The sequence below is a fragment of the Passer domesticus genome, chromosome 4 (genome assembly GCF_036417665.1).
Source record: "Passer domesticus isolate bPasDom1 chromosome 4, bPasDom1.hap1, whole genome shotgun sequence".
Classification (NCBI taxonomy): domain Eukaryota; kingdom Metazoa; phylum Chordata; class Aves; order Passeriformes; family Passeridae; genus Passer; species Passer domesticus.
Genome location: NC_087477.1, coordinates 24,671,312 through 24,683,705, shown reverse-complemented (window position 1 = coordinate 24,683,705; position 12,394 = coordinate 24,671,312). Strand labels below are relative to the sequence as shown.

General features: G+C 44.6%; 1 protein-coding gene across 1 annotated transcript; it reads right to left on the bottom strand.

Moving 5' to 3' along the window:
* Positions 1-135: 135 nt before the first annotated feature.
* SPP1 (secreted phosphoprotein 1) lies at positions 136-11,839 on the bottom strand. The gene is made up of 7 exons (XM_064416612.1): positions 4,746-11,839; positions 3,433-3,499; positions 3,283-3,333; positions 2,284-2,388; positions 2,088-2,132; positions 1,564-1,821; positions 136-1,113 (listed from the first exon to the last, which is right to left on the bottom strand). The coding sequence occupies exons 2-7, from the start codon at positions 3,484-3,486 to the stop codon at positions 136-138; spliced, it is 1,491 nt and encodes a 496-aa protein (XP_064272682.1). The 5' UTR covers positions 3,487-3,499; positions 4,746-11,839.
* Positions 11,840-12,394: the final 555 nt, after the last annotated feature.

The window sequence follows — 12,394 nt, the reverse complement described above, 5'->3', positions numbered from 1 at the left end:
CAGGCCCACGGAGCGCCCCGAACCCCAAAGTCACCACGCGAACTACATTAACAAACAGTTCCCCGAAATGAAGCTACTCCCTGCTCCCCTTAGGCAGGGATTGGAAAAGAAGGGAAACATTATTTTTATCTCCCTCTAAAGGGTGACTTCGTTACTTTCAATGCTGTGACGATCTTGAGAATCCTCGGCACTTTCCAGCGTTTGGCTGCTGATATCGTCAGAGAGCTGAGCTGATACGTGGTCCCGGCTCTCCCTGCTTTCCACACTCGAGTGGCTGTCCCTTTTCTCCCTGCTCTCCACACTGGAGTGGCTGTCCCTTTTCTCCCTGCTTTCCACACTGGAGTGGCTGTCCCTGCTCTCCCTGCTTTCCACACTGGAGAGGCTGTCCCTGCTCTCCCTGCTTTCCACACTCGAGTGGCTGTCCCTGCTCTCCCTGCTTTCCACACTCGAGTGGCTGTCCCTGCTCTCCCTGCTTTCCACACTCGAGTGGCTGTCCCTTTTCTCCCTGCTCTCCACACTCGAGTGGCTGTCCCTTTTCTCCCTGCTTTCCACACTCGAGTGGCTGTCCCTTTTCTCCCTGCTTTCCACACTGGAGTGGCTGTCCCTTCTCTCCCTGCTTTCCACACTGGAGTGGCTGTCCCTGCTCTCCCTGCTTTCCACACTGGAGAGGCTGTCCCTGCTCTCCCTGCTTTCCACACTCGAGTGGCTGTCCCTTCTCTTCCTGCTTTCCACACTCGAGTGGCTGTCCCTGCTCTCCTTGCTTTCCACACTCGAGTGGCTGTCCCTGCTCTCCTTGCTTTCCACACTCGAGTGGATGTCCCTTCTCTCCCTGCTTTCCACACTGGAGAGGCTGTCCCCTCTGACACCAGACTTGCTACTGTCGCCTCCTGCCTCGTGGCTGTCGGATTTGGGCCTGCTGTCGTTCTCCAAGCTGTGGTCCCGCGGGTCGCTGTCCGGCTCGCTGCTGTCCCGCCCGTGGCTCTGGTCAGACCATACCACACTGCTGACATGCTTCCTCAGGGACCTGCGGGAAGCAGAATCCTCCCGGGAGACAGAGCGCTGGCTGTCTGCATCCATGTCGCTCTCATCTTCCTCGGTGGCATCGTAGATGAGCTGTGTTAGAGAGCAGAATAAGAGGCATTGTCACTCCCGAGGAGCTGCTCCATCAAGTACTGCACTAACGCAGGCTGCTTGGACTGCAGGGATGCTCAAAGCCTGCATGATGAACCTCTGCCTGGAGATACTCTGGTGTTTTATGGAGTTACATGAACCTTTCACTTTATGGAAATTCTAATTTGCTCCTGGCCTCAGATTTCGTGTGTGCAAGTATATCATGACAGTGCAACCTGCAGTTTTGCACAGCTTGCAGCAGCAGGCTGCACTCCTGCCCCAGTGCATCGAGAGCCCTGATCTGTGGTATCCAGAGAAAGGAAATGCATTCCTTCACTTATGCCTACTTTCCCTATACAGTTTTCAAAACCAACTCCCATAAAATGCCATGTCCACTTTCAAGTTCACTCCCCATTTCCAAGAACATGAGCACCACTGGTCAGTGCTATTCACCTTTTTGGAAGCTTTGTGGAGTTTGATAGCCTTCAACAGTGCAGCTTTTGCCCTCATCCTGTAGGCCACACTGTCACCTCTGCCAGCATTGTCTCCCCGGGTGAACGGGAAAGTGGGGAATGGCTCAGTTACTGGAATGTCTGTGGGAAAACTCGTGACAACCTCTTCGGATTCATCCGTGTCATTGGAATCATTGTCATCATCATCATCATCATCATCCACATCTTCATGGCTCTTGCTTGACACATCAGGAAAGTGCTGGAAAACATTTATCACACATCAGGCAACTGAACACGGATGAGAGAGGTGCAGACTGGTACCTGTCCCATTGGCCCAGGGCACAGACACTGTTAAGGAGCTATGTGCAGGCACTGCACTGAGTTCACCTCCCCCTGCCTGGAGCTTTGTTTTATTTCGGGGGAGATGTTACTGCAAGAGCCACACTTGAGTGAGGAAAACGAGAGCTGTACCACACTGGCTGCCCCGCAGCACTCAATGGACATGCTGTCCTTCAAAACACTTACTGGTTGTTCTGGGACATCCACACTTTCTTCTGAAGAGTAAAGGGTCTGAAAGGAACACAGAGCTCAATGTTAGTACACAAAGGCACATATAGTAGAGCTGATCAACATGGTGACTATTCTTTAAGCACTTAATCATAACTTGCAAATCTTGGCATGGAAAGATGCTCTGCTTTCTCTTCCAGTTAGGTATCTGTACCTGCTGAGATGATGCCAGGTCACTCTCTGGGTGCTGCTGACTCTCCTGAGACTGGGAATTCACATGGTCATTGTGATATCTGTGCAAGTAATGGCCCCTGGCGTCCTTCAAGAGAAAATAAAAGGGGGGGGGGTTAATCCTCAAAGGAGCAGGCAAAACTGCTGCATCCCAACCTGTGCTTTCAGGCAGATGTGGAATCTGCAGTACACAGTCCTTCTGTGTGGGACGTGTCCTCAGCTGTTCATTGCAGTAGGAAGAGGACTCAGAACAAGCCATCATCCCAGATGAACAGTGTACCCACAAGATAGATAGATGTGCCTCTCTCCCTGGCAGAGCCTGGGGAAATTCAGGTCAGTTTCTCCAGTCTTGTTTTTATTGAGTGGAATTTGGAATTATATCTAACAATCATTGCTCCTGCTAATACTTAGGGCCTTTCTGGAGGGTGATTTATCTCCCACCTCATGAAGATTCTAAACTAAATGCAGCAGCTGGTTCTTAGAGCCATTTTACAAGGGTAACAGCTAGCAATAGGGAATGAACTGAGGAGCTATATGACAAGACTAAATGCAGTTCACTTACATCATTAAAAAAAAAAAAGGATATTGGATTAAGGTGCTCCTCCAACACCAAATATTGTCATCAAATCCACACTAATGAATATGGGTTATAGTAATATTGCCATACTGTTGTCCCTTTCTCTTTTTAATTAAGAGCTAACACATTTTTCTTTAAGAAAAAAGATTTCCAGTGCTGGTCTGGAGATAGAACTAATGAAAGTCCACAACCAAGACACGTGACACAGGAAAAAGTCTGTGGACATCAGTGGCTCTCTGCTTTGAAACTAGCTCATAACAGCCAGGTAAGGACATGTTCTGCAAGCATCTACAATCATAGAACAAGTACCAGAAAACGTGTTCTGGAGGAAAACAAACAAACAAAACAAACAAAAATTAAAAGCACTTATCAAAGAAAATTAACAGAAAGACAAAATGACCGTACATATTTTTCTTTGGAGCTGGCAGAAATGGCATGCTTCTTGGATTGAATCACCTTGAAGGGAGAAGAGAGAAAAAACATTTTTCAGTGTTTCTCGCTGATGTGCAAAGGAAATAATGCAAGTGCTGGGGATAGTGTTTGTGATTTACTCACTGGCCATGCAGCTGTGATGCTGATAAGGCATAAACACAGAACTGCCACCTTCATTGTGATATTTCACCTAGAAAATATTTTGGAACAGTAAGTCAATAAAGTAAAATACCATAAAAGTGTTATAGGTTTTCCTTTTTCCCGGTGTACTTCAATATGCCAAGACCAGGTCCCTGCTATGGATTCAACTTGCTAATTTTATTTCTTCTATCCTCCATCACCACCTCCCACCCACCTTGTCATGATTTAGCAGCTCAAAAAGGTACAAGGAAGTTGAAAGTGAATGCTAAGAAGAGCTGAGCAGCGGTGAGAAAAACCACAGTGAAAAGGTGAACTGACTCCTGTTGTCTACTGACTTCCATAGGCAAATGCAAAGCTCTCTGAAAAACTGTTATAAATATCAGATTTGGTTTATCTTCATTCACTTAACACAATTGTTTTGAAAAAGAGGCAGGTTAAGGCAAGCAATTTGTATTGCCTTGTCAGCTATTTTGAAACTAGTTTTTAGGGTTATTAACTTGATTTGCTGAGTAAAGTCTGTTTATATGAACATAAACTGCTTTTATTGATAGACCTACATTTCCCCATCCAGAAGTTAGAACAAAATAACCTGTGTTTCCAAACAAGGGATTAGGTGAAGTAGTTGCTCCCATAGCTGCTCACATTGCAGCTTTAGCAATTTAATAAATAAGATATTCCTGCTGAAATTAGGATAGCTACAGTAAACTTCAGTGCTCACTGACCAGCTCCCAGAATAAGGAACATCCCTGAGAATTTAAACCAATTTACTGATGAACAAGAGTCATTCAAAACTTTGGTAAGTCACAGCAGGAAGAAAGCTGCTTGGGCCATTTAAAATGCATTAGTAAGGCTGCCCCTGAGACAGGACACTCTAACAGAGGTATTACAATTTCAGTTTTCACAGAGAAGTGTGTCCCATTCACTGTCCCATCCACTCAGGATTGTGCAGCACAAACTGAGCCTGCCAGGAGAAATGAGAACACTGCCAGGCAGTGATTACATGAGGAAGAAAGCTTTCTGTGTTCAAGCACCAGCTCTGAGTTTCTAGTGCGTGATTCAGTGGCAGGGTTTTAGTAACCTTCTCCCAACATCTATCAGTACACAAATTTAAAACTGGGATTATGTGTAAACCTGGCATTGCTAAAGCAACCTTTCTCCTATAAAAGCACACCTTTTTCCACAGAGAAATATCAAACATCTCTGCCCAGTGAAGCAGTTTTCAAAGATCTGCTCAGTGCTTCCTAGGCTAAAGCTGCAGATGGATTGGGACATCAGGTAAAAAAGAAAAAAATTACCTTTTCTGGTGTGAAAGTAGTCAGCCACAATAAGAGCACTCTTGGTGATCCCAGCAGCAGCTCCAGAGAGTTGGCTTCCAGCAGCTCTGGCTTTCTCCCCTCGTCCCCTGCTGCCTGACATCTCTGAGCTCCGGGAATTTAAACCCTGTCCCAAGCACAGCTACCAATCCCCATGTGGTGGAAAAAGATGAGGTCATGAGGCTCCTGGCCACTGTCCTGCCCACGTTCTCCTACACTTCCTTTTTGGCTTTGTGGCTTTTGAAGCAAACAAAAACCATTCTAAGGTTAAAACATTACTTATGAGCGAGATCATTAACCAGCAGCTCTGTTGAATGCACAGTGTTTGGTATTGTGTGGGAGGGCTTCAGGGCATGCTGGTTGTACTTTTGTAGAAAGCCCAGCTTTCCAGAAATCTTCTGTACCCTGTTCTGTAGGGGGTAGGAATATCTAATGTGTGCTGGAAGAAATAAATCTGAACATAAAGTTCACCAAAGAGGTGTTAATGTTTCCACAGAATTGTAGACTTGCTCTCCAGGGCATGCATGGTGCTACAGGAATTGCAAAGGTGTTACAGAATATGACCTTTTGCATTTTTTGGTCTGCCTGGATTAAAAAAAAATAAATTAGTAGTACTAGTTGTCTCAGTAGGCATTCTGCATCCAGCAACTTGTTTGTAAAGGTGTACAAGAGCCAGTGGTCCAATTAAAGAAGATTGGTGCATCTTGATAAGGAATTATGAGGAATTCTTCCTCCTTTTCTGTTCATTTCTATTCCTTCTCGACCCTTTATCAGGTGGTTTGGTCAAGTCATCTGCTACAGCTGTCTCATGCACCAAATCCATTTCAGAACCTTTTTCAGATATTTTTTCAATAAAAAAAAAAAAAAAAGGAAGGAAAAAAGGCACAGATATAGCACCAGCATGAGGAGTACCATGATTGGCATTGGGAAACAAAGGACATCATGGTATGAAATTCCATGCCTGCTATGGAGCAGTGCATCAGCCCTGCTGATGGGTGACAAATCTGTTGTGGCCTCCCTTGGATGTCCATAACTTTTGACTGATTCTGCATCAGCTGGGATGTGCTGGAGGACTCTCAGACACTCTTCTGTGTGGTGTTTCTTTAAAAAAAACAACAAGGAATCATTCAAACACAGGAAAACAAAGAGCCCTCTCAGAAAGCAGAATATTTGTAACTGTTTCAAGGTGGTTATCTTGCTTCTCATTTGTCACACCCCACTGATGGTTGCTGTATCCTTAGCCAAGCAGACAAGAGAGACCTGTTTGTAGCAGCTCCTGTTTCCAGTTATCCAGTGCTTGCTGACACTTCTGGGGCATGTTTAAAGACATCAGGAGTAACATACCCATGCTAGCTCAGCACCTCTCTGTTACATCATCACACAGACTTAGCTGATTATACTTTTGAGTTGAGATCAGCAACAGCTGGAAGTTCAACTTAGTGTACTTAAGAGAGTGTTCTAATATCCCAGTGGGAGAACTGGATAAAAACATAGTATATCATTAGTAGTTCTGACTGCAAGGATCCACCTGAGCGAGGACTATCCTAGCTTTTATTTTTGAACCTGTATGACCATTGTCAAATCTTAACTTAGGAAACACTTTTCAACCAAAAAAGCCTTCAGCAGCTAGGATTTCAGCATCAAGATGTTATGCAGATTTAGGCAGATCTACCACCTCCCATTGTATCTGCAGCTCAGTGCTGCTGAAAACCAGTTTGCTGAAGGTCTTGAATGCAGGTACAGGGCTCCAGCTGGATGTGGGTGCTCTTTGGAAGTGTTGGTTTGAGTATCAGGTGGTAGCCAATACTTAGTTACTAGGGTGGCTTCAAAAGGCCACTGCTGTTGACTCCAGGGAACCCCAAGCCAGGCCCTTAGGTAGCCAAGTACATTTGATCCCAAACACCTGACCATCAGCAGAAAGCTGCTTCAATCTGACAGAGCAAAAACGGAGACAGAGTGAAGCTGGTGGCTCACACCACGGGATGTGGGACTGGGTGTGCTGTGTCCTGTTCTCCTGTCCACACCCTGGATTAAATTTTAAGCCTGAAAAACCCACTTTTCCTACAAGCCTTTCATCAAGAGACATAGAACTGAAAAACAACATTATGCTCAAAGATCCTCTAGAACTGCTGCTGTCTGGCCAAAACCAACACTTGCAATCTGCATAATGGTGTATTACTGTGTATCAGACCATCAGGAAAACACATATTATGTAAACAACCTGTTTCACCAAGTTCAGTAGCAGTTATCAGTTGTGCTGATCGAGCCATTAGAAACAGAGCCTTCCTGCAATTTATTACAGACATCCCTGTAGAGGTCAATTATTACTGTGGCACCTCAAGGCAAATGTTTTGCAAGAACCTGGAACTCTTGTCTCCCAGCAGAGTCTCTGTGTGACCCTCAGGGAGCTGTTTCTGGCAAACAGCTGGTATATGCAGTTTGCTGAGAGATGACAGTGTTTTTGAGTATGTTGCCAAACATATTATACAATCCACTATATGGTAGATTTTGCAAAAGCTGAGGAGCAGCAGGGATGTTTTGCAGTAATCCAGAAGCAGGATGAGAAGTGATGGCTATTACTAAATGCCTTCATTTTATGCAAGATTAGCCTGTACAGAACTGTAGTAAATTTAGCACTTGTCTTATGCCTATCATTATGTGGTTATTCCTTCTGTAAATCATTTCATCTAGCTGAGAAATCCTTTGCCTTGGTAGGATTTGTGCTTCTTTTTGTCTCAAAGATAAGGAACAATCAGGGCAGGAAGGAGGGAACTTTCACCATTTTCACTTCCCACATTAAAATCCTTAGTTCTGGAGAGAACTCTTGTCTGCTGGTGGTGCAGCAGAAGCAGCTTGCTTGAATTTGTACAAGTGGGAGGGTATATGATTCTGGCTTTCAAGAGCTGTCAGGGTCTGTGCAGAGCATGGCTCTGACTGTAATTTGTTACATGTAGGTGACATTTTCTACTTGTCTGTCCTGTCGAACAAAGCTTTTGACCACAATTCCTTCCATCCTGGGCTATGTTGGTAACATGTGGTTAGGCTGTCATTTTGTGTTGTCAAGAACAAGTATCAGTGCCTCCCTGTGCAACCTCCAACACCTACCTAAGATCCTCAGCTGGGACATCACTGTGATGCCCAGCAATACCTCTGGCTGGCTTGGAAAATCCCAGCCTCCCTGCAGTAACCTGTAGTGATCAGTCAGCTTTCAGGACAGCTGCTTTTGTTGAATTTTGTTCATCAAAAAACAAGTGTGGAGGTGAACATGAACAAAGACTAGATGGCAAAGACTAAGGCTGGAAGAGAGAGGCTATTTTCTTTGTCAGCATTAAGAGTGCTATGAAATACTGTTTTGCAGCTAGAATCTCTCCAAGAAAAGCAGCCTTAGTAAAGACAGGTTTCTGTGAAAGACAGATGAAAAGCAAAATGTTTTCATAACTGTGCCATTTCTTAATATATGTAACCCTCAAAAAGCAATTTTTTGAGAACAGACAGGAGGATGAGACTTTCTCTTCTCAATGGGAGCTGAGCTCAATCTGAACCCTGAACAGGTATCTGCAGAAATAATGCTCCAGGATGAAGGAAAGCATGTGAGGTGAGGTGTGTGTGCTTAAATATGCTCATGAAACAGCAACCCTCAGATTGCCAGCTCAGGGCTCACAGTTTGAGTGCTGAGGGGAATTTGATAGTAGGAAACAGCTTTACAGAAGATTGCTTCTCAGACAAGTATTGGAAAAACTTTGTGACAAGTTGTTTCCCTCTCTCCCCCTGCTCAGTTCCCTGTTTCTGATCCTACTGCAAAATTTTCTCCTCCTATTGAGAAAGGACCCTAATGGAAAACTCTGAATATGCAGAATGGATATGGAAAGAACAGCATCCTCTCACTCTGCATTGTGAAACTTGGAAAGTCACAAGATGCCTGTTCTCCCAAGGTCACAGCCCTCCCGTTGTATCTCCATGAAGCTCTGCTGGCAGAACACAGAGAACCCTTTGCTGCGAGAAACAGAGTGGATCACAGCACAGTCAGACAGAGAAGAGGTAGACAGGGAGATGATGGGCCAGCTCCTCCATATGCTGCCTCTGTGCATAACTGGGATGAGCGTGACAGAGTCCTGACTGCATCCTGGGAATCCTTATCACACAGCAGCCTTGATTTTGCATTCCACATTTACCACGTTGAGCTCATGTCATGTTTCCGTACACAGCCACACAAGGATCCCAGCACAAGCAGCTGAGTCCAAAAGAGTTTGCTACTGATCCCAGAGACCAGCCTTTCACAAGACACACTTTCTGAGCTCCTCCTGGAAGAGGCCAGTGCAAAACAGATAATTTGGAGAGGTGCCAGGCGTTGCACAACCCAGAATCCCACCCTGCATATCTGTGGTTATCTGTACACAAGGCATCTTTTCTGCGGAAGGTCTGGAGCAGGGAAAGCATGTGCTGTTTACATGTTGTGACCCTGTCAATAAACCTGACCTCAGACACAGGCTTGGCCACGTATCAGAAACCTGTCAGATTTCACATGGCTTCAGCTTCTGCTGGGAGCAGTTTTCTTCACTCTCAGCCCAGGGCCGCTGTGGTCTGAGGTGGGACGGGCGCAGAAGTGAGTCAGTGTGAAAGCAAACATGTCCCGGGCACTGCACCCCAGGCTGTGGGGGCCCTGTGGTGGAGTGGGAGGAAAAACCCATCTGTGGGCCTGGTGAAGGGAAATTAAAGAGTTGGGGACTGGGCTTGGGGAGGAAGTTGTTTGGCTGAGAAGCTGATTTGATTTTGTGGGGGAACCAAAAATCAGCAGGCTGGGGTCAAGGCCTCTTCCGTCTCGACTGAATCATGGAGAGATTCCCTGCAGCTTGCTCAAGCCTGGAGGTGATAAGGCTGTTTTCCCACAAAACCTATGCAGGCAGGAGCCCTGCAGGAACTGTCCTCTCCACTGCAGCAATGAACCATTTTGGCTCTGGCTTGGAAAGCCAGAATATCTCCTGCATGTCCGAACACTTCTTTTAATTAGTATTGGGGCTGCCACCTCTTGTACAACAAGTAATAAAAGTGCCAATAGAGAACATCACTCAGACCCAGCAATTTCGCCTTGTGTTCTACATACTACATTTTTTTAAACTTGAAAAGGTTTTAAATGAAAGATGAAGTAATAACTCATACCTGACAGGTATAACCATCAGCAAATCAAAGGAAATGTTTTTGTAAATGTATAATTTTTCAAGTAAATAGGATGAATTGATAGACACAATAGTTCAGATACAAGTGTCTGAGACTTAATAGTTCAGATACAAATATCTAGGAAAAAGACTTCATTAAGAACAGAAGCACAAATACATTTAGCAAATCCCTGCTCTCCCTCCTTGCTTACCAGCTCTCTTTAGAAGGAAGCTGCTATTTTGGAAATACACATTTGAGAGATAATCACATCCAGATTTAGGAAATAACATTTTGCACATAATTCTTACTGGCTACCTAGACAGATTGTTGGTTGAGTGTGTAGCTATAAATTTGGCAGAATAAATGGCAAACCGTGGTTGGCATATGGACGCAAAACAGGATGCAAACTGCAGCTATACATTAACTAGAGGAAAGAGAAGCCTAAGAAACTGAGTTAAGCAGCAGGATCTGAATCAAACACTAAGAAGGGGCAGCTGACAGGGCAATTTACTCTTGAGGAGGATATGCAGCATCACATCTCTTTGCATTAGGAAGAACATTACCAGCCAATAAATAACGCTGCCGTTTTCCTCACTGAGTCTTGTTTGTCACAAAGAAATCAAATGACTTCTCCTCACCCATGGAAAATGTGAACACAGTGGATGACAGGCAATTTTGGGAAGCCTCATCCGTTCTATATGGAGAAACTTGATCTTCTGCACCCAAAATAACTGCTGTTGAAACACAGACTAGATCTCATCTCAGCAATTGATGAGGAAGAAGGAGGAAGCTCGACTGCTGGTTGGAGCTGAGTTGGTCTCACCTCAGACAGCAGGGCAGAAAAGGGCGGTGACACAGAAACAGGCTGGAGAACACAGATCTCAGGGTGCAGGTTGTCAGCAGATAACTCTGTGCCCTCTGCAGAGCTGAAAAGCATTTTTTATGCACACAGTCCCTGAAGGGAGCACTACAGGAACTCTGGTACCTGTACCTTCATTGGCACCAATGCAGCCACATCCCACAGGAGTTTGCCATGTTCCTGACACATCCTACCTCCTACCTCTGCTCTACCCTAAAAGTGCAGACAAGGGCATATTACACAGCTACATTATCCAGGCTCCCTAAACCCTGAAAAATCAACAGCAAAGGAGAGTGCTGGATCACAGAAACTCCCAGTGAGATTATTCCTAGTCTTCTGATTCAGGCTTAAGTAAAGAGAGAAAGAAGAAGGTTTAATTTCAACAAATGTTCATGGTCATGGAGGTTTCCTCCAGGCAAAGAAGCCAAGCTGATACGCTGGGAATTTGTATGAATACCTTCCAATCTTTCAGGTCAGCCGATTCGTTCATCCTACCTATTTTTTAGGTAGCTGCTCTCCTGAGAGAGAGGGCAGTGTGACAGTCCCATTGGACATAGATTTTTACAAGAGGAAAGGCAGGACCAAGACTCAGAGCAAGGGCAATAGAAGATGGATTGTCCAGGGAATATTATCCATTAGTCTCTTCTGAGCAGTGCCAGCAGTGTCATTGCTGGGGTGTAACCTGCTGCTTCACAGGCAGGTTACAAGGCACCCTCAGTGGCTTGTTTGGGGTCTTAAGATGGTAGGAATAATGTAGATTTTCCAATAATAGTTTAAAAACAGTAAAATAATAATTTAAAACCAGTATCTAAATAATAAGTAATGCAAACTACTGTAGCAGGATATTTTTAAATAGCCTTTCATTTAGCTTCATGTCTACCATACCTGCCCTTCCCACACTGATGTTGTAGCACGTGACTTTGATAATTTTCAGCAAAAATAACACTAAGTGTGGTTCTGGTCTTGCAAGGCTGCTGTATGGGCACAAACTTTATGTTAGAGATCAAATAGTTGTCAGGTCCTGTTATTGGATAGACTATTAAATATTAATTAAATATATTTTAAATATATTTAAATTATTTTTTTTAAATGCAGGCCACACCAAATCAAATGTAAAAATAATTTCCTCATTTTGTTTATCATCTGGCTTGCTACTGTTAACAAATGAGATGAGGCATAGATGCCTAGGAGACACTAAAACTCACTCTGAACTCCAGTGGTACTAGCATTTCCCATCTTTATCACCATGGATATCAAGGAAAAATACAGAGGCAAAATAGAAAACAAACAAGCGAAAAAATAAACCCAGCCAAGTAATTGCGTTCATTTGCTGTAGGTTTTAAATATCTTTCTCCAGCAGGAAGTCTTCTCCATAGATTCCAGTGAAGAGCAGCTCTGTTTGCACATACACAGACTACACACTGGGGGCAGAGAAAGAGAGTGGGCTACACAATGCTGCAAAGTGAAGCTTTAGACAGCAGGGCTGCTCCCTTTTCACAAAGATAAGGCCTGCTGACAAATTAGCCTGTCTGCTTCTTCCCTGCTTAGCAATTAAAGGGGGCATAGGCAAGCCTGCGGCCTCCCTTGTTCCACAGTCAGACAGCTGCAGGAGCTATCC

Excerpts from the sequence above, each read along its gene's own strand:
- SPP1 (XM_064416612.1), bottom strand. The coding sequence starts at position 3,486 with ATGAAGGTGGCAGTTCTGTGTTTATGCCTTATCAGCATCACAGCTGCA. Across the intron at positions 2,389-3,282 it reads CCAGCTCCAAAGAAAAATAT|GACGCCAGGGGCCATTACTT; the intron begins GTACGGTCATTT and ends TTTCTCTTGAAG. Across the intron at positions 2,133-2,283 it reads ACCTGGCATCATCTCAGCAG|ACCCTTTACTCTTCAGAAGA; the intron begins GTACAGATACCT and ends TGTTCCTTTCAG.